This window comes from Cuculus canorus, chromosome 12, assembly GCF_017976375.1.
Source record: "Cuculus canorus isolate bCucCan1 chromosome 12, bCucCan1.pri, whole genome shotgun sequence".
Classification (NCBI taxonomy): domain Eukaryota; kingdom Metazoa; phylum Chordata; class Aves; order Cuculiformes; family Cuculidae; genus Cuculus; species Cuculus canorus.
Genome location: NC_071412.1, coordinates 16148221 through 16169504, shown reverse-complemented (window position 1 = coordinate 16169504; position 21284 = coordinate 16148221). Strand labels below are relative to the sequence as shown.

The 21284-nt window shown below is 41.2% G+C and overlaps 1 protein-coding gene across 8 annotated transcripts in view; it reads left to right on the top strand.

Annotated features, from left to right (window-relative positions):
- The window catches only part of MYO9A (myosin IXA), a 163264-nt gene that overhangs the window by 91454 nt on the left and 50526 nt on the right, over window positions 1–21284 (top strand). For all 8 annotated transcript variants that reach the window (XM_054078252.1, XM_054078255.1, XM_054078253.1 and 5 more), the window contains 2 exons: window positions 5145–5261; window positions 13387–13521. In XM_054078252.1, coding sequence (XP_053934227.1) covers window positions 5145–5261; window positions 13387–13521 — 252 coding nt within the window. The remainder of the gene's footprint in view (window positions 1–5144; window positions 5262–13386; window positions 13522–21284) is intronic.

Genomic DNA, 21284 nt, shown 5'->3' with positions numbered 1-21284 from the left:
TTTTCACGTTGCTTTGGAGAACAATTCAGTATTGTATCATAATGATTATCCTGTCTGTTTTGTCTCATTGTAAAATCCACCTGTAAGTTCTGGAAAACATCATTGACACTTGCATCCCTTTAATAAAATCCATTGGCAGGACACCCTGCTGCCCCACGGCTCTGGGGTGATGGTGGAAGATTTCTGCTGGGATGTGACAGCCAACCGGGAAGGCAGGAGCCAGCAGTTGTGGTAGTGCAAGGCTTAGAGGTTTGGTTTTCTTTTTAAGTATACAGTTTGCAAGTACATTTATAGAAATAAAAGACAAAGATGAGCCTTTGCAGGGACTTCTCTTGCATTTTTCACTCCTTTTCCTCCAATGGTACTTCTAAAGATAATTTTTCTCCTCCTTAATCAAACATAAAAATGATTAAAAAGCCCTTTTGCAGGCTTGGATTCAGCATGGTGCATTAATGGTTTGAGTTCTCTTAGGAAAAGCAAACATGAGAATGACAGGATTTTAATACGATGCTCTGATAAAATACAAGTATGGAAAATTATGTCATACTTATCCAGCCCCAGAATGATATAATGGTCCTTGATGCCAAGATAGGGATTAAGCTAGAGTCTGATATCCTGCAAAAGTACTTTCCTCTGAGTGTTAAGCCTCTGTTTAAAAAAAAACAACCCACCTAAGCCTGCGTGTCTCAGCCTACGTCCCGTGACCCAAAGGGAAACCACAAAAGCTGCTTAATCTATCTCCTGCCGCAGGACATGGCTGTGAATGTAAACCAGACGCGCGATGTATTCGGTCATAAATAGAAAGCGAGCAGAACAGCAGGAAACCATAATTCTCCATGCACACACACGTGTGACTTGGGACCCACTGAATAGGCTGAACCTGATGTGAGATAAGAGTTGAGATGCTAAAACCAGCGTTTGGACACAAAGAGGGATTTCGATGTCATCTAATTCCAGCAGATTATAGTTTGCATCTATTTTTTTCAATCCAGAAGCACTCTCCCGACCTCAGTGGTGAGCCGTAGAGAGGATGCGGTGCGCTGGCAGGTTTTGTGTGCAGCGCTACTATACTTCACTGCCATCCTCCGCACTTTCCGTTTCTTCCCTGATTTAGCTCTGTTTTCACAGCTACGTGTCACTCCCTTCCTTAGATGTTACTCCATCTCGGAAAGGGAGTGACAGACCCAGCAAGTCATGCCTTGGCAGCCCTTTTCCTGTCCATACAAGTACAAACCCAAGCTGAGGCCGCCTTACCTATGGCTTTTATTCAGCAATCCTGGAGCAGGAACAGCATCAGAGATAAAAGCTGGATTTTAATACTTCAGAACATGCGGTAGCTACTCCTCCAACACTTGCACTCTTAGTGGGCGACACCTATTCAAATAAAAGTATATTTGAGTCTGTTTTATTTAATGATGTAACTCAGGATTGCTGCAGAGATCGTATCACTTAGATGCCTGCATGTGCTGTTCTCAATTGACTTTGTGTCCAAGGCCTATTGAAAATGAAGATTGGCTTCTGTTCCTGTTCATTAGACTCCTTTATGAGACACAAATCAGGTGTATTAGGAGAGCCTGAATTACTCTTGGTTTAGCTTGTTCCACTCTCAGATAAGTCCTGTTGCTGGCGGTGTTACAGCTCTTCACACTGGCTGAGCATTGCTGATATATATATATATATATATATATTTATTTTTATTAAAAGAGTTAAATGTGGATTTTCTTAGAATAGGAACTGATTTATCTAATCTTTTATTCATGTATGCAGTGTAATTTTGTTGACTAGATGCTTTGAGTTAAATAAGAAAAGAAGTACACTTTTTTCCTTCCTCCCCATTTGACAATTATATGTATCACATAAACACGCAGAAGTGATTGAAGGCATCATCAGAAAATACTAGGTAAATACCATGGGCATAATTCAGTAAATATTAAAATGTGTTTTTTCCTCTGAGTCATCTTGGAATAAGGCATTTGTAAGTACAAATGTAATTTTGAAGCCATACTTCACCTTAGAGAATAAATGGGGAGAAAATGGGAATGGCTGATAAGGATTTTAAACAGGCATCAAATGGTAACAAAAATCAAATCCTGTATATGATCTTCAGATAATAGCTCACTAAATTACTTTTTGGTAGGCTATTAGCAGTTTGCCTGGATTTAGCACTAAATCCCAGTAAGCAGAAATGCCGGTTGAGTCATTGGGTTACACATTGAAAATTTATTCCACCTATTAAAAGAAAAAAACAAAGAAAGCCGTTGTAGAGCCACTACAAATCTGCGTATAGATTTGATTTTTGGAAGGATTTCCTGAAGAGGAATAATCCTAGTACTCATTTTCTACTTTTTTTTCCTGAATATTTCATTGGAAGCACCTTTCATCCTTGTATAGAAATTATAGGAAGTCCATCAAAGGCCCCAGGGGAGAACGGGATGTTTCCTTTACTTCCTGTGTTCACATCTTATTTCCTGAAGAGAAGAGGAATCTCCATTTCTATTATACACAAGCGGAAAATGTAAAGTGTTTGTGGTGCTTGGCTTTACTTAAATAACTCCTATATTTGTGTTTTACGTAGCCTTGCAAACTTCACACTCGGAAAGAAAGAGTTCTTGCCATCCTGGCATTATGCTAGTTGTTTTGTGGAAGTATTTGTGTTGATACAGGTCTGAAAGGAGCATGCACATTGCTTGTTGTCTTCTGCGAGGGCAGACAACACCCACACACGTGTGTGTTTGTGTGCGTGTTGTGGAAGAGCTGTTGGCCCACTAGGAGAGGACAAATCCAGAGATAGTTCCCATGGATGGATCAAGATCGTTGGTATTTTAACAAATTAATTTTTGGAGACTATTGCAAGTTGTTCTCAGGAAGTTTACAAGGAGAGTTACTTGTAAAGTGAGACTTTTTGGGATGGATGGGAATTTTGTGTTTGTAGGAAGCACAGGCACGGGCAATGGGTTTGTCCAGTAGGAGCAAGTAATGTCTGTCATAAGATAAATGCATACACGGTCTCTAGGGAAAATGCTGAAAAACTAGAACAATAAAGGACTGTGACCAAGAAGGCAACAAGTCTTCTTCTAGACTAACAACATGGCAACAAGTCATCATTGTCTTTGAATAAGCCTTCTTTTCTGGATCTAATGAACATTCCAAAGTTGAGCCTGAGAAGTGGCATTTAAACATCCCATTTTCAAGTAGTCACAGCTTTTGGAATATCTGGAATGGTTGCACCGGCCTCGCCCCCATGTCTACATTCCTGCTGAAAAATTGGGCTTTAACAACATTATATTGATTGAAAATTGTCAAAGAGGCAATAACATTGTATTGGCCAACTGAATCTTTTCAGCGTGTCTTTACGGGTGTTTCATAGATTTGCATAATACTGAAGAAATAGGATAAAGGTTGCAGCTATCACAGTTAATAAAGTCTGGAGGGTTTTAATCCTCATTAGGGCTTTAATTCAGTTTGGTGCTTAGGCTTATGCTCCACTTCTACTTTTAAAGTCCATTTCTCTTTAACTGAGCCTGTACTTAGGAACTGGGGTCCAGAAACTCAGCTCTAGGCGCACGCACCCCTTATATCCTGCGTTTTTTACTGTAGTGACCCGAAATAGATTGCTGCTCTCCAATCTGCATGTGCTTAGAGAATTTGTAATTTTAAGAATTAAGAATCTACTGAACTTGTGCAAATGTGTTTTACAGAGGCTTTTAATTTGAGCAGGCTTGGTTTTCTTTGATGATATCTTTTGCTGTCTCTAAAACACAGGCTATCACTGCTGAGACTGTAAGCCCTTGCTCCAAAACACTTCAAAGGGAGATGTTAATTCTTAAGTCTGTCTTCCCTGTGTTCCGTTTGGCAGTTGTTGTTTCCAAAAGTGTATCTAGTTTTAAGGTAGCCTGAGTCCGATGCCCATCATGAAACCTTTCAGGCCAATTAATTTGCAAAGTAGTCTTATGAACAATCAGGATCTTAGCACAAGTTGGCCGGCCCCAGCAACGGACATTTCTAGCATATAATAAATCAAATATATTTCCTGGCCAGCCTGATAAGCAGGAATCCTATTGATTAAAACCTTGTCCTCAGCTCATTTCCTGAATCACTGAGTAAAGTGCCTTTGATCTATCTTGTTTTCAAATCAGCAATATTTTTGTGTGTGTGCAAGATGTTGTGCTCGCTTTGATCCCTGACAAATTTGTTTTGACGTTGCTGGAACTATTTTTATTTTGCTTTGTGAGCAAAATACGAATGGTTTGATGAGTGCCACCGTGTTGCAGGTCTGCCTAAATGTCCCATAAGAATGGCAGAAAATACAAAAAGCTGCACGTGACTACTTGAAGATTAAGCACATTTAATATGTCTGGATGAAGGGATTGACTGCACTGTCAGTAAATTTGCAGATGACGCTAAGCTGGGTGGAAATGTTGATCTCCTCGCGGGTTGGGAGGCTCTACAGAAGGATCTGAACACACTGGATCCATGGGCTGCGACCACCAGTGTGAGGTTCAACAAGGGCAAATGCTGGGTCCTGCACTTGGGCCACAACAACCCCATGCAATGCTCCAGGCTTGCGGAGGAGCGGTGGCATTGGCAGAACAGCTTGTGATCAGACTAAAAGATGCTATCACAAAAAATTGAAGGAAAAAAGTGGGAGCAAGCTAACAGAAGATAAATGATGCTATGTGGGTTTTATTCTTTTGCTTGAGGTCAGTGAAATAAAGCCACTGCGATGATGTACCTTAAAGGGAGTGTTGATGAGAAGGATTTCAAGGCAGTTTGTAACAAGCCACCCTCCTTTTTCCTTCTGCCTGAATAAACGTTTCAAGGATCTTGATGAAGTTAAATTCTTTTTCCTTGTTAATTTATTTATTTTCCTTTCAGTGCCAGTGATGGGATTTGTGGTGTGATCTCATGCATCATCCCCTTGTATGTACCAAAGGAAAGCAAGCCAAAGTCAGGGGCACATCTCATGGCCCTGTGATTACAATCAGTTCCCAGTGGCGTCGGGACTATTGGCATACTTAGCATAAATTAAAATAGTGGACAAAACCTTTGTCAATAGAGAGATATAAATGTTGGACGTGAGAGTTTGAGAAGTGCGTTTTAGCACAGAGCAGGAATCATTTCTGATCACCTCTTTTCTCTTTCAGGCTGTGACTGTGCGAAACTCCATGGCTAAATCGTTGTACAGTGCACTATTTGACTGGATAGTCTTCAGAATTAACCACGCGCTTCTCAACTCAAAGGATATGGAGGAAAGCACCAAGGTAACGTCTTGCCAGCTCTTTTGGCTGTGCTCTTGTGCTTTTAAAATAGATGACTACGGGATAAAACATTACCCAAACTCCTAACATGTTGCTTAACATAAAGTTAATTTTTCCTCGGTTAATATTTTAGGTCTAGTATATTATTTTTTCTGAGCCAGGAAGGATGAAGCACCTCAAATAATATATTCTCAAAGTGTCTGGAGAAGAGATTTTCTTGTTGTGACAAAAGCCTGTTCCCCCACCCTCTTCCAGGAGCAATGCCAAATCATTTTCCTCTTTTTTGTGTAAAACTGTAGGGCCACATGTCGTGCAGGTAAAAAAGAGAAGCCCGGCTAATGCGAGGTGTTTTGATGAACATGCTCCCTATAAATAATTAGAAAAGGTGAACAAGCTGTGTTGTCAGTAGGTACTGAGATAGCGCATCCATAACAAGCAGAAAAGTGAGATTAGGGGAGAAAAAAGGTTACGATGGGAAGAGTAAAGCTCATACAGCGTGGAACTGCTTTCCTGAAGAACTGATGGAAGGGATAACATGATATTTTCAGTGACAGCAGAGGCTGGATGCTGTGACTCAGCATATCCGATCCAAAACCTCACATATGTTCATCTGTGCACGTTGCAGCGGGGAAACACTAGACCTGAGGAAGAATTTCTTCACTATGAGAGTGGTGAGGAACTGGCCCGGGTTGCCCCGGAAAGCTGTGGCTGCCCCATCCCTGGAGGTGTTCAAGGCCAGGTTGGATGGGCCTTGGGCAGTCTGATCCAGTGGGATGTCCCTGCTCATCGCAGGGGGGCTGAAACTAGATGATCTTTAAGGTCTCTTCCAACCCAAACTATTCTATGGTTCTGTGATGCTGACCCCAAAAAGCACGGGTGTATGGATGTGTCCATGCATGCACGCGCTTGCAACAGCTGCCCTTGGCTTGGAACTTCTGGGCGTGGGCTAGCAGTGTGGGGGGTTTTGGGGGAGACGGTACATCCAAGCTGAAGCTGTAGCTGCCAAGAGGAGGATTGTTTTGCTAAACACTAACATTATGTCTGAGTTGTGCCATAGGACTGAAGCTGCAGAGGCTTGCAGCATAGCTGGTCCTTTATTTAACTCCACGGAAATGCTCATGGAACGTAATTATAGGCTGGAAATAAATACATGCGTATAAAATTCGGTGATACACTTTTCTGACAAGGAAGTTGTTGAACTGGGTAACAACCAGTGTGTCTTCTGACTGCACATGCTGCTTCTCCCTCTATTAAATATTTTACCAAAAATGTCTTCTTTTCTGATTGCTTTTCCCAACCAATGAGAAGTTTTATCTTGGCTGTCAAGAATCAAATACACATCAAATACACTGTGTATTTGATGAAGCAGAAAACGTGGATTCGTTTTGACAAGGAGATGCATCTCAAATACTAATTTTGGGGATTTTTTAACTTCCTAATGATTTTTAAAAAAACATTATCTGTTGTGTAGTATTCAAATGCAAAATCAGACTAAGCCATTTGCGTGCTGAGTCAGCTTGTCTGTAATAGCAGCGTGCAACAGGAGGTGTTTACAGGCCATTAAACTTTGGTTGCCAACCTCAAATCTCAGCAGGTAAGAGCCAGAAAAGCCCAAAATTGTGCTGTTTTCCAGCATCACCACTGCATATTAACCCTCTGCTTCCTCCAGCCAAGACTGCTGTGCATCATAACTACCTTCCCCTTGCCCATCTCCTTGTATTGTCTTAGGATGTCCCAGTTCCCAGTTTTCTGACCCCTTTTTCCCCCCTACTATGAATGGTGTAGTAATAAGATCCAGGCCAGGCAGCAAGCCTTTGCACAAGAGCAAATCCACCTACGGTGGCAAACGGGCAGGACCTGGAGCCGCAGGACTGGGCAGGCTCGTACCTGTGGTGAGATGCACTGAGGCAGTCCTGGACTGTACGTGAGCCGGGTTTTCCGAAGGTAGTGCACAAGGTACCAAGAAATGTGCATTTCTAGAGACAGAACTGTAATTACGTTATCTTCAGAGTCCTCTGTGACCACCGATTTATTTTCACAAGTCCCACGGAAGTCACGGAAATGCATGAATCCTGCCTGTAGTATGGGTAGAGAGGATAAAGAAGACAGTTCACCGCACAGAGCTGCAGAGGGCGGCTTCATTAAACATTGACTAGCCAGTTTTCTCTTGAGTTGTTCAACATTGTCACCACCTTCGCCCTTTTTTTTGTCCCTGACTTGGGTCCTTCCAGCACGGAGGGAGGAGAAGTGCCTGCCAGGAGCAGACGGGGCTGGGAATAGCTGCTCCTTTGCCCTCAAGAAATAGTGTCACTGCCAGCAAGCGTCCAAAGGCATCCCAGGGTCTGTGGCTGCTGCTGAGACACCAGCCAGCAATTACCATCCTTCTCTGCCCTGGAGAAGCGGAGCTGATGCCTGATTAATTTGTGTTTTCCTACCACTTCACAATCCTTTTGAAATGCTTTCCAGCTTGTGCTTGGAGGAAACCCAGATAAGGCCATAGGTTCTTCTTAACCTCCCATATGTGGTTTTGAGGTTGGGCAACACCAATGAGTAACTGAAAGGTGGACTGGGAGCAGGGGTGTCTTCAGACTCTAGGAATAAGTTCTTTCTTCAAGGTAAGATCTTGGCACTTGGATGACATCTACTTGCTGGCGTCTATAAACACCCTCAAAAAATCTCCTGAACGCACTGGATCTGTGATTTATGAAAGAATATAACCTTGCATCTTGCCACGAGAGGTTGCTGGCTCCTGAGTTTGCAGTGGGTGAGCAATATGTAACTCACCCCACAGCAGATGTCCTGGTTTAATCCCAGCCCATGTTTGCCACCAGTGTTTTTCTGATTTTTTGAGATGTATTTTGAAATGATCCCGCAGGTTGTGAAGGTTCAGAAGGTTGTCAGATGATGGATTTTTGGCAGAGGGCTTTCTCAAATGACAGTCATGTTGTGCGGAGGTAAAATAAGACTCAAAACTCTCTGAATTCAGATGTATATGGGAGGAGAACTGCACCTGAAGTTGATGAGAAAAACGAATGTGAAAGTGTATCTCTTCATGAGTGTAAATGTTTATTTCGTTGGTCATTTTGTAGCTGTGCTACAAAAACTGCTCGAGGATGCCTTGTATAGCCTTTGTGGGAGTTGGCTTGATCAGAGCTACGTTTACCTGCTTGCGGTGGCTCACGGTTTTGACATGGAGCCTAGAGGTTGCGGAAGATGACGCGTACTTAGAGATGTGCATATGGCACACACGTGAAATCCAGGTTTGCTGTCTGCTCCGTGTGCTGTGGAAACACGTGCAGCCATCTCTGCATTTTGCAAAGTCCTTTTGCTGGGGCAAAGCAGCATTGTCCCCAGCCACCTCGGACAACCACCCTGACCGAAACTCATGTTCAGCCAAACTGGTGGTGGATACGACATGGATTTATATGGGTGGTGTTTAGCAAGGAGGGTATTTCTAGCTAGTTAAGCCTATTTAATTGCTGGTGGGCTAGGCGGTTTGGTGATAGGTAGAAAGAAGACCTAGATCCTTAAAAAATCTAAACCCCAGGAGAACTTGTGACAATGGGAATGCAGACATTTTTCGTATGCCAGTCTATGTGTTTATTTGACGTCAGCAGTGAGGAGAAGATCAAAAGATGAAACTGGGTGAAAAAAAAATAAACACCCAGCCATCATTCTTCCACTATTTTTCAGCAAGTATTTGGAAGATGTAAATCAGGCCTTTGATATCCAAATTTAGTTAAATGTACAGTGAATTATTTTGGGAAAACCCAGTGGGATTTGGCTTATCTTACTTGCTGACAGGATTCAGAGCATGTTATTTCTGAACCAAGTTGTGAATAAGTTATTTGATACAGCTTGGTTTATTCTCATAGCAGTGCTGCTGTGTATTGATTTCACTCCAATTTAGTTTTCCTTGGTTTTCTAACACTTCTAACTTCCTTTATGTTCTCATGATCCCCTACAAACTGCCTGAAATTTGGCCTTTATTAATGAGGGGTTGGAGACTTTTCCTCTTCTCAATAACTAGATTACTAAGCCTAAGAGAGTCTCTTATTTAATTCACCTTCCGTAAATTAGGTTAAGAATTGTTAGAAGTCCATCTCATTGCTTAAAACGATGATGTAGTGTAGATCGTGGTGGAGCAAAAGCCATTTTGTCCAAGAACATTTTTTTAAGCTTTTCCTGTTTGATTTGTGTATATTAATTTCTTCCTAAATAACCGTTGTACTGTTTCCAGATGAGGTGCTGTGTATGTGGTGATGATGGTGAAGGAGACTTCATGGCCATGAAGAAAATTCATTAAAATTTAATCAACTAGTTAATTCTTGTCTGTCTGACCTAGAACAGAAGAATTGCTGAACACACAGTGGGTTTAATGAGCGTCTGTTCATTATTTTTAGGCCCCAACTTTCAAATCTATAGCAGATCACTGCCTCTCACTTTATATAATAGATCATCGTGTATATTGTGTTGATGTAGGTTGGAATAGTCCTTTTAGATTTAGTGGTGATGGGTTTTTTTTTGTTTTTTTTGTTTTTTTTTTTACAGTATTGGCTTTGTAATGTTGTAAAAAACCCATACATCTAAAAAGCTTTTTAAACAGGTAAAAAATAAAAAGATAATCATAAAAAAAAGGCTTTTTTTCACAGATTTTGAAGCAAAACTATTTGTGATTGCCAGAATATACGCCTGTGGTGGAATGACATCACCAATGTGTGTTCATCTGACATAAATCAACTCCAACAATTGCCATTTATTGGTGGTTTGGGAATTGGACACCACATATATTCAAGACTGTCATTTGCCAAAAGCCCTTAAAACTTATTCTTGGTGTTTAAATGTCACGGCTGTGACATTTCAAGAAAAGCGTGAGATCACTTTTTATCATCTCACACAGAAAGTGCTCACTAACCCTGAGTTCGCCTAAGTTTTAATAATCCTTGTAGACACACACTTTCAATTACAGGAATTTTGTTACAGATTCAATGACCTAAGTAATATAGTCGTCTGCTGCACCTTGTCCATGCTGCGTACTTGTTAAGTTGAAATGTTTTGATAAAAGAACAACATTAACACATAAACTCCACTGGGCTAATTGAGACTTAAATTATGTTACATCTTTCCCTGATTTCCTTATGGCACTCGTTCAAAAATGTGAATTTGAAACTGTAGATCTATGAGATTTGAAATGTAAAATTCCTTTGATTATTTTCTTTAAAGATTGAACTGCAAGCTTAATCTTAAAACCAACCAGATTACTCTTGTCAGGCCGTTTAACAAAGTAATTTAATTTACACATAGAATCATAGGATAGTTTGGGTTGGAAGGGACCTTAAAGCCCATCCAGTTCCACCCTCTGCCATGGGCAGGGACACCTCCCGCTAAATCAGACTGCTCAAAGCCCCATCCAACCTGGCCTTGATTCCCTCCAGGGATGGGGCAGCCACAACCTCCGTGGGCAACCTGGGCCAGGGCCTCACCACCCTCATGGTGAAGAATTTCCTCCTTATGTCCAGTCTAAATCTGCCCCTCTCCAGTTTATAGCCATTGCCCCTCGTTCTATCCCCACAAGCCTTTGTGAACAGTCCCTCCCCAGCTTTCTTGTAGCCCCTTCAGGTACTGGAAAGTCACTATAAGGGCTCCTTGGAGCCTTCTCTTCTCGGGGTTGATCAACCCCAAGTCTCTCAGCCTGTCCTTGGATGGGAGGTGCTCAGCCCACATAACTCAGTGGAAGTAACTTTTTTTTCATCTTGCTGTATGAAATTACTCTGCTGGTAGATTTGTGCTGCTTTGTAATAGAAAAACTGATATAACCCCTTTGCGTAGGCACCATGAGATTTTTTTTTTTGGCCAGAAAGCAGAGAAATAGCCATGAATTCTCCATTTCTTGTTTTGAAAAGTTTTACCAACTTATATGTGTTGACCTCCTTCTTTTGGGAGCTCTGCGATGCTGCCTTCTGCAACAGAGGGCAACCAACCTGATTCACCACAGAGCTCTGCCCTGATTTCTCCGGCATGAAATTCTGCAACAAAGCCCATGTCTTAACATTTGTATTCTGAAGGCAGTGATGTGAGAAAAATGCAGTTTTCCTCCATGCAGCAACCATGGCAGAATTAACCATCCTCATCTTGTAAACAGGGTTCGATACCTGCAGTGATATAGATTTTTATTTATTTTTTTTTTAGTTCTGTGCATTTTCCTGTCTGAGCTTATTTAATATTGGGTGTCAGCAAAGAATTATAAAAAACAGCTTCAAAATAAAATCTCTTTAATAGGATTCTTTTATGACTGAAGTAGTCGTTCTTTTTCTATAGATGACTCTTCTATTTTGCTTTAGAAATATATTTACATGCACACATTGAAATATATTTAGTAGCTGCTTCAACACAGTAAATGAACCAGCGCTGAAAAAGAGGTAATTTTTTTGTGCTCAGCTATTTCATATTAAATTTTGTTTGTGAGACCTTGAAAACCTTTTTCAGTTCAAAGTTTTTGCCCTGGAATAAGAAGAAAAGCCTGGACAAAGTATAAAGTAGCCAAAAACCACTTGGGAAAATGGATTAGAGTCTTATCTTATGCTTTTTCAGTTGTATTTTCACTTGTTCTGGTAGCCAAAGTCCATATTACACAAAGCTTCAGCTCGCAAGCCTGGCAGCCACGCTCCCCACCGCAGCTCTGTCTATGCCGTAGGTGGCTCCCTGGTCAGGACCTGAGCACAGAAGGAACATTTTCCTCCCGTGTTACGTGATCTGTTGAAAACGGACCAATAGCAGCATAGAGAGACTTGTGGATAGCCTGGTTTGTATTTCTGGCAATGGACCTAGGCTGCTCTTAGGAAGCTCGTCCTGTGAAATCCAGAGTGCAGATAAGAACAATGAAATTAAAACCAGGGTGCCTGGCAGCTCTTAGGTTCTTCTGAGGTGGAGAAGAGGGGGTGTTGCTCCTGCCTGCTTGATCTTTGTTTCATTTGACTAGTGCTAAAGCTTGTACTTCTCCTAATATTTCTATTTAATTCATCGTAACAGATGAACAGAGCCCCGTATAAGTGAGATTGCTTTGGTTAGACTCTAGTGTCTTTTGCTAATGAACTGCTGGTGAAGCTCTCTGTGCACCTGTCCTTCAGCCTCCCCACTCCTTTTCTGATGACAACAGGCCTGCTAGGTGGACACAGTCTGAGTTTTATTTCTAACTAATTATTATTTACTTCTTTAACTGGACAGGTTTGGAAGTTGCAGCAAAAATTGTATTCACTTAAGCTCGTTTTTCACCCTGGCTCCCTGTGTCGATGATGGTTATTTACTTTCATATCCCCATGTTGCTCTTCCCGTGGGTTTACCAAATCCACCTGACAGGCAGAGGGCTTAATTTTATGGAAACCAGTACCTACACAAAAGAGAAAGATCCGTATTTCCTCTCCTGTTAAGAGAAGAAAGGATAGTCTGAGGCAGGGAGCGATGGGTTGCACTTGCTTGCAGGCCAGCATCCATCTGGCCAGTTTCCAAAAATCAGTCTATCTTGGTTACGCTTCTCGGTAGGAGGCGTTAATGTCATCCGTCTGATATGCAAGGTGAATATTTTATATTTGATACTATTTTACTTCTAACCAGATTTATTTTCCTTCACTGCAATGCATTGTTTCTGTACAACCCCCTGCCATGCAGGTATTTCTTCAGGCAGGTTGTAGTTGGAGCGTCTTTCCTTGCACACCCTATGTTCACCTTGTAGACATGTTTCTGTAGACTGTCTTCACAGTGTAAGCCTTTTTTCCCCACCCTTAACCCTATTTTTCCCCTCAAAAGATAAATACTGTCTTAGATCCACTGGAATGGCTTGGAACTGGGTTCAGGTTTCTTCAAAGATAACGATTCGTCTGTAAATTTTTTGTTTTAAAAGAACAAAAGCTCTGAAAGGACTTTTCTTTTAGAAAAAGGCCATCTGTGCAGATATCTGAAGTTACATGAAGTCTTCCAGATGGCATAATATGAACAGTTCCAGTAAAAATTAAAAGTCCTGCTATTAAGTATATTTAATTCTGTTTGAGTGCTTTTGATTATGGGCTGTGTATGGATAATCCATTTCCTTTATGTGATTTTATTTTAATCCACATTCTTATTTTCCCTGCAGACCTTATCCATTGGAGTGCTTGATATTTTTGGGTTTGAAGACTATGAAAATAACAGTTTTGAACAGTTCTGCATTAACTTCGCCAACGAGCGCTTGCAGCACTACTTTAACCAACACATCTTTAAACTTGAACAGGTAAGTTTGGAAATACTTACTCACTGATGCCCATGTTTGTTGATATGAGTTTGTGGCACTGATGAAGTACTTAAATTATCCCCTTCATTCTTTTATGGTAAGGAGTGTACACTGAATTATTCAAATTTAACTTCCAATTTACCATATGACTTATTGTTACCTGTAAAATAAAATCCAGCCAGAGATTTGTTGGTATTAAATAAACATTTTGAGATACAAGTATCCTCAAACATCATGAAGACCTTAACCATTGTTCTTTTGTGTCTTTGCTATATGCTCAAAGGGCTCATCCATGAGCAATTTGTTTCTTGCCTTTGCCTGGACTTGCTGCTTTGTCATTTAATATCCCATAAAAGTTTTTTTCTTGGCATCTGTTGAAAATACTATCCTGGTGGTGTTTTTACTTTCCAGTGTTAATTTGTGGGGAGGGAGGGGAGATGTCACTCTTGTACGTATTCTGCAAGGTCAAACTCAAGATACTTACAGCTTCTGGGAGCTGTGACAGGTGAGGAAAGGTTGAACTTTCAAGCTTTGCTTTAGGTCTGTTAACATTAAACTGAGGCTGGAAAGCGACACCCAGTGTGCTGTAAGAGCGATAACAAAAGTACAGGCCATAATTTAGCGGAGAACATATATGACAAGATGACATAGTCTGTTAATAAGGATGGGAGGAGGCTTCTCCAAACATCATTTGCTATCTAAGAACAAGAGGGACAAGAAAACTGCTAAAGTACATGTTTCATGGATGCATAACATGTAATTGGGCTGTATAACACAGCAAATATATTATAGACCTTCAAAATACCTATTTTCTTAAATACCAGTCTGCATGCCCTCCCTTCAGGTGAAATTATTCTTGAGTGAGGTCAAGAGAAACCCTTCTTATCATTGGTTTTGGTAGAGCTAGAATTTGATGGGCTGAGTCCAGCTGAGGTCAGAGAATTAAACCTGCCCTTCTCAGAAACCCTGATGGTTTCAATTTTTCCCTCTGTGGCATTATAAAAGACCTGAAAAGTCAGAAAGAGAAATCTGCTTGAATGCAAGGATGATCAAAAATAAGTAATATAGCCCTGAATGGATCATTTGGGGGATGTTTGCTGTAGAGTTTGATGCTTCTCTGTTAGCTCCCTCTTATTTCAGTCAAGAATGTGGAGAAGAGCTGCTAAAACCCATTTTATTTCAGTTTTTTCACTGGTCTATATTCTGATGCACCCTACTCAATAGATGCTCAAAGCAGTCTGTATTTCTATGAGCAGGTCTATATTACTACCAGCCACCATAAAAGCGCAAGCTACAAGACTATTGCGAAGCCATTGTAGCTGTTGGCTTCTCATAGACTTCTGAGAAGGGAGTTGAGGATGGAAGACCTTTCTTGAAAGCTGGAGAGGGAGATGATACCTCAGTGAGGTGGGATTTCAGGGCACTCAGGTCATGGCAGCCTTCATCGGCTTTGCAGGAGCAATCCAAGTTGTCGGCATCCATAAAGGAATTCCCGTACTTGGGCTGGGATTTCTTAGCAGGTCAGCACTCCTCCCTCAACCCTGGGTATATATAGAGATCCTGATTGCAGCAATCTAATTCTCTTTGGACTGATGTATAACCAGTGACCTAATTAGCTTCCTCCTATAAATCTGTCAACTGCATGAAGTCATTAAAATCAGTATTTTCTGTAAGGATGAGAGGAATGGTTGCGAAGGCATCCGATTGCAAAGGGCTTGTTCCAATTCTTAATGCTGGAGCACTGCAGGCTCTGCTGGTGGAAAATACAGTCATCTCTACAGTTTGGTTTTTATAAATGTAAATAAGCTGCACAGCTGCATAAGTGCCATTTTTTTGTTGCTAAACGTTTAATCATTTACTCTCAATGGAGTTTTATGCTGTGTGTAGAGGAGTGAATCTGATGGAAAGAAAACTTGAGATACATATTCAAATTTTGGGACTTGGTATCCATCCTATTTCGCTGACTTAAAGATTAAGCTGCTTCTAATGATGATTACCAGCCTACAGATGGAGATTCACTAGTTAATATTGTGTTTCAGGATGGCAAAAATTAGTTATATTGCCTTGAGTTGTGAATTTATCTGAGGTATTTGTGGTTTTACAAGGGTTTATTTGATGTATTGGTACCTGAGAAACAGGTGAGGTTGTTGGTGATGGGTACCCAAAGTGGAGGGGTCTTCCATTGCATCCGGGGATAGGCTGCTTGTATTCCAAAGCTTGCTGGAGGCTGGAGCCAAATTGCTGATATGTTTGGACATTTCTACTAGAATAAATGATGAATGTAAGTAATCAACATGGATTTTTCTTGAAATCATAGTAGAATTTGTGTGCAAGATGGGTACTTAGCTATGATGTAGTTGTTGCTATGCCACGCTGCTAATGTTATGGAAACCAAAATATCTAGGACAAATTCATCTAACAAGCGTGGGATTATTGTAACCTCTATTTTCTTCTTTTTTTTTTCCTTGGTGAAATCTAATACAATGCGCATTGCAAATCCTTTTTTTTAAACTTTCTGTCTGAAGGCAGTGCTATTTCCAGCAGTTTTCAAACAACCGACCAAGACATCCTCAGGCAGTGTGGCTTCAGCCGTATTCCTCTTATAAATACAGCTGCTATCATGTTCCATTGATGCCTACAAAGGTCTTTGCAATACCAAATTCTGGTCTTTAAGCCAACTATGAGAACAAGGATAACGCGTCTGTGCCCGCTGTTTATAGTAAAATAGGAGAAGAAGGCAAAAAAAAAGTTAAAAAAAGGCAAAAAAATGGTAAATGTTAGAGTTCTGCTTTGGGTGAAGACAGTTATCGGTGTTTCTTTACCACTTTTTTTAAACTGGCTGTTCTGTATCACTAAAGAAGATGCAATGATGATTCATTGTCCATGTGAATATGCTTTAGCAGATGATGAATGAGTACAAGAAATACAAGCCCCAACCAGGCAGTAAAGCCCAGGCTCATAAATCCTAGTCTAGTTCTGTAGGCAAACTCTTGCATTTGGACTGATAATGATCTGTTTATTAATCTGTTCAAGCAAGATTGTTATTAAAGGAATTTTAACTTAAGTACAGCCTGCGCTGTCATGTAACAAGGATGGTTTTCTCCTCCTGGTGTGACTCACAGGTTTATGGGGTGGAGGTGGTATGAGGGGTTGTGTTTGGTGGCAGAAGGATGGAGTGTCCTTCACCAAGCTCCATGCCAAGTGTAGACATGCTTAGGTCTTCCATGCAGCCTGGTCTCATCCTTCCTTCAGGCTAGTGACTTCAGGTGAGACATGCCTGTCGCTGTTGGAATTGTTAGCTGCTATTGGAGGATCACACCTTGGTGGCAGTTCTTTGATTCCAGTGGCGGCTCTATCCCCATATCCTCCTTGAATGGATTCCTCTGCAGTGGATAAGCCCAGAGCTGCCGTGACATTCAAACACTCTCAGATACTTCTGGGAGAGAAAAATGGCATTTTTATATTGCAGCTTTCTCCCCCCACCTTTCAATTTAATTATACGAAATAATTGCTATGTATGAAGATGTAGTTTAGAGGTCACCACATAAGTAACACCCGTGATAGGAGTTTCCTCCAACTTTGCAGATCGTTGGAAGTTTGAAGGCCAGGAATGCTTGTTTTTATTTCTTCACGTATTCCCGTTCCCTAAAATTTGTAATCTTTGACTTCACTGGTCTTCTCCCAACCTTCCTACGCTTGTCTGATGCTCAGCTTTTTTGGTTACTCCCATCCCATCCACCTTTCCCAGTTTTCAGCTGATGCTTTGCAAAGGTTGAGCAGTCATTCCCTAGCTTTCTGTCCCACAGACATTGCTGTTAAAAGTTCTTTTCTACCCCATTTTCTACCTTTTGTTTACCAGCCAAACCTCAATTTTGAGGACATTCTTTTACTATATAAAAAAAGTTGGCGAATAACTGAGGTCAAGACTGGGAAAAAAAAAATATTGTTTGGAGTGCGATCATCTGGCATGAGCTCAGGTGTTGAGCAAAGTCTGTTTTCTGGCATGATCCCTGGTGAGCTTGATGTCCCAGGCAGTAAACCTCAGCTTCCTTGTACAGAAAAACTGGATTTCATGAAGAGAACTTGTCACGTGAAATGTTTGCTCAGCCATCAAACGCTCTGTAAATATTTGTAAATATTGAAGGAGATGGAGCTGTTGGAATGGGTCCAGAGGAGGACTACAAAGATGATCGAAGGGTTGGAGCACCTTCCCTATGACGACAGGCTGAGAGAGTTGGGGTTGTTCAGTCTGCAGAAGAGAAGGCTCAGAGGAGACCTTATAGTGACCTTTCAGTACCTGAAGGAGGCCTACAGGAAAGGTGGAGGGGGACTGTTCATAAAGGCTTGTGGTGATAGGACCAGGGGGAACGGGTATAAACTGGAGAGGGGTTGATTTAGACTGGACATTAGGAAGAATTTCTTCAATATGAGAGTGGTGAGACACTGGCCCAGGTTGCCCGGGGAAGCTGTGTCTGCCCCATCCCTGGAGGTGTTCAAGGCCAGGTTGGATGGGGCCTTGGGCACCCTGATCCAGTGGGATGTCCCTGCCCATGGCAGGGGTTGGAACTGGATGATCTTTAAGGTCCCTTCCAACCCAAACTATTCTATGATTCTATGAGGATTCTATGAGGAGACTGTCTCAAGTAGCACCTTTGTTTCAAAGCCATCTGCGAACACTCAGTAAGTGGTTTGCAACTTAAAACTGGGTGGCAGAAGAAATGCAGGAGAAGGCTCTTTGTCAGAACCCCTACATTGCTGGACGGTGTCATTAAAATAAAGCAGCTTATAAACCTCTCTATAGGCTGTTTATTTATAGAGCATGCAGATATGTGTTTATATATACTGTGTCTGAGGGTGCGTTATTAAAAATACATATACTTTATGTTATATATATGTATACATGTATATATAGCTGCATGTATAAATTCCTTTTCTACTTAAATTGAGAACAAGCAAAAATCCTTGTTCATAATTGAAAGTGTTGACATGCTCAGCTTCAGCATCTTCTTTTGGAGGGATTTCAGGAACTCAAGGCATCCACGTCGTCTGCAGCACATAAGCGCCAGCACCAAACCAGACATTGGTCTTGTTCATTTGGGAACTCTCTAATAATAATATTTTCCCATGGAGAGGATTTGTCATATTGAGCTAATTTTTATTATCATATTGCACTGGGATATTTCTGCTGAATAAGGGGCTGGCTCACGATGCCAACCTGCATTTGCTGAATTAGCAATTAATCCTTCTCAGGGAAGAACCTGGGTGGATCTCTCTTGGGCAGAGCAATTTCCCCATGCCTTGCTTCCATTTCCATCCTTGGAAAAGCTTTCCTAAGCTCCCCAAGGTGGATTTTAGGATACTGATGTATATGGACATATCCAGAAGGGAGCTTTTTCACAAGGCTTAGCTCCTTTAGTTTTGTCATCCAACAAGGCCCTATTTAATGTAGTTTTTAAAACATTCAGTATTATGTTGTTTTCTGGAAGGTTTTCCGTACAATATGCAAAATACAGGTTCTGGTCTAATTTTTGGACTTAGCTTTTTGAGTCCTTATTTGTGTCTTCTTGTCCATCAGCATCTGCAAGGTTAATGGTGCCTTGTTACTGGGTAAGCAATCAAGAAACCATTTATATGGTTGGGTTCAGCGGCTCTAAGGTAGAGATGTTTTCGAGCACCTCCAAGATGCTATTTGGCTCATGTTTTTTTTCTCGTGCTTGAGACGTAGAAGCCTTTAATTCTGCTGTGGATTAGAGCCTGTTTCTGTTTGGCTTAGCGTCAAAATAAAGTCCTGATAAGAGAACTGATGCAGCGCTCCTGTGTAGATAATGGGACTTGTTTCTCTACACATTGCACTACAAAATTACAGATATTTTCTGTTCATAGCAGTGGGGTTTCCGTCAAGCCTTGTGTCCCTGTTGAGAAGGTTTTCCTGATGCTCAGCACATGTATTTTAATCTTATATTCGTTATTCTCTGCAATGTGAGCAGTGTTTGTACTGTGAGTTTGGTTATAGACTATAGGGTTTTTCTTCAATAGTGCTTGGCTATTTCTTTACTGGAGTTCCTTTAATTTTTTTATCCAAAGGTGTTGGATATCCTGTCGTAGAATCGTAGAATCTCTTGGTTGGAAAAGACCTTTGAGACCATTGAGTCCAACCGTACCTGTCCACTGCTAAACCAAATCCTTAAGCTCTTCATCTGTCCCATCTTTTAAATGCCACCAGGAATGGTGACTCGGCCACCTCCCTGGGCAGCCTCTGCCAGTGGCCGATAACCCTTGTGGTGAAGAAATTTTTCCTAATGTCTAATCTGAACCTCTCCTGGCACAACCTGAGGCTGTTCCCTCTCGTCCTGCTGCAGTCTCCCCAAGTTTTGTATGCTAATGTGCCTCATATAATGTTGTGTGATGTTCAGTAGAGACATGCTCAGATCCTGAGTGTATGTATTTCAAGGTCTGAACTCACATTTTATCATCCTATTTTATAGTCTTTAGGGGGATCTTTTTATTGGTGAGCATTACAAATTGTGTTTCATGTTATAGCATTCAGGTCTGTCTGAGCATTTTTAAGATCTGAAAAAAACCATTCCTTGAAAACAAGCAAAACCCTTAATACTGCCTTTTCTTATGAGTCTCCTTCCTGCTTAGCCACATCTTTTTAAATATAATGCCACTGTGAATTACGTACATATATATATCTGTGTGCTTTTTTCCTTTAAAGAGAGGCGAGATGATATCACTAATTCCCTTCTCGCCTGAGCTTCAGCTGAGTCAGAGAAGCCAAATCCATGTTATGCAATTTTGCTGATCTGGCTGCTGCGGCAAACACATCTACAGCCCCGCAGCCTTGCTCTGATTTGGATGATGGCATTTGAAAAGTGATTGGGCTTGAGCTGGCAGAACGAATCCCTTAGGTGACGTGCTGTGCCAGTGCTGATGTCCTGCCAGCGTCATCATGGTCAGGGCAGAATGTCCTATAAATGCACAATTAGGAAATGTTAATCTACTCATGGTAGATATACAGGTGCCCTGAAGAGCAATGACTAGCATCTCATCCAATAAGTAAATGACAATATGGAGCTGCTGGACTCTTAAAAAAACTGAATGTCTTTTTTTTGGTTCTTTGCTCAGTTCTTTTGCTGAGTTTGGGAGCTCAGTGCTTTCCTCTCCTGTCGACGTGCATCACTCCAAGTTCCAGCAGACCAGGTTTCAGCTCTCTGGGGATGGGAGGAGTAAATCCCAACATTTTTGTTGGGAGTAAGGATGCCAAAAGTAGGATTCTGTGGACTTTACTGCACTGGAAACTTTTGCAGATAGCAGTTGGTTCATGATGCAAAGGAGGTCTTCTAGGAATAGGATGTTTGACTTCACCCCTAAATATAACACAGGGTTTAAATTTTAAGGTATAAATTTAAGCTGATTTGTAATTAACCTGCAGCTTGAGGGTTTTTTGTTTGAATGAGCTGTTAGTATTTTGTATTGTCTTCATCTTGACCGTATGTTTGTTAAATGAAAACCTCATGTTGTTTGGATCCGATTCTGTAATATTCAAGTGCTCTGCAAGGACCCTGAATCCATCAAAGGATGGCAGAGACTTCATTATCGTACTCGGCAGTGAAGGAATATTCTGGAGGTAGCTTTTAAGGATATCTCCTGAATTCTGCAGAAGGATGGTTATTAGGAGATGCATGTAGAAATCATATAAAAATTATATAAAGATTAATAAGAGAAGCTTAATTAAGTAAGTGTAATGTATACATATGGAC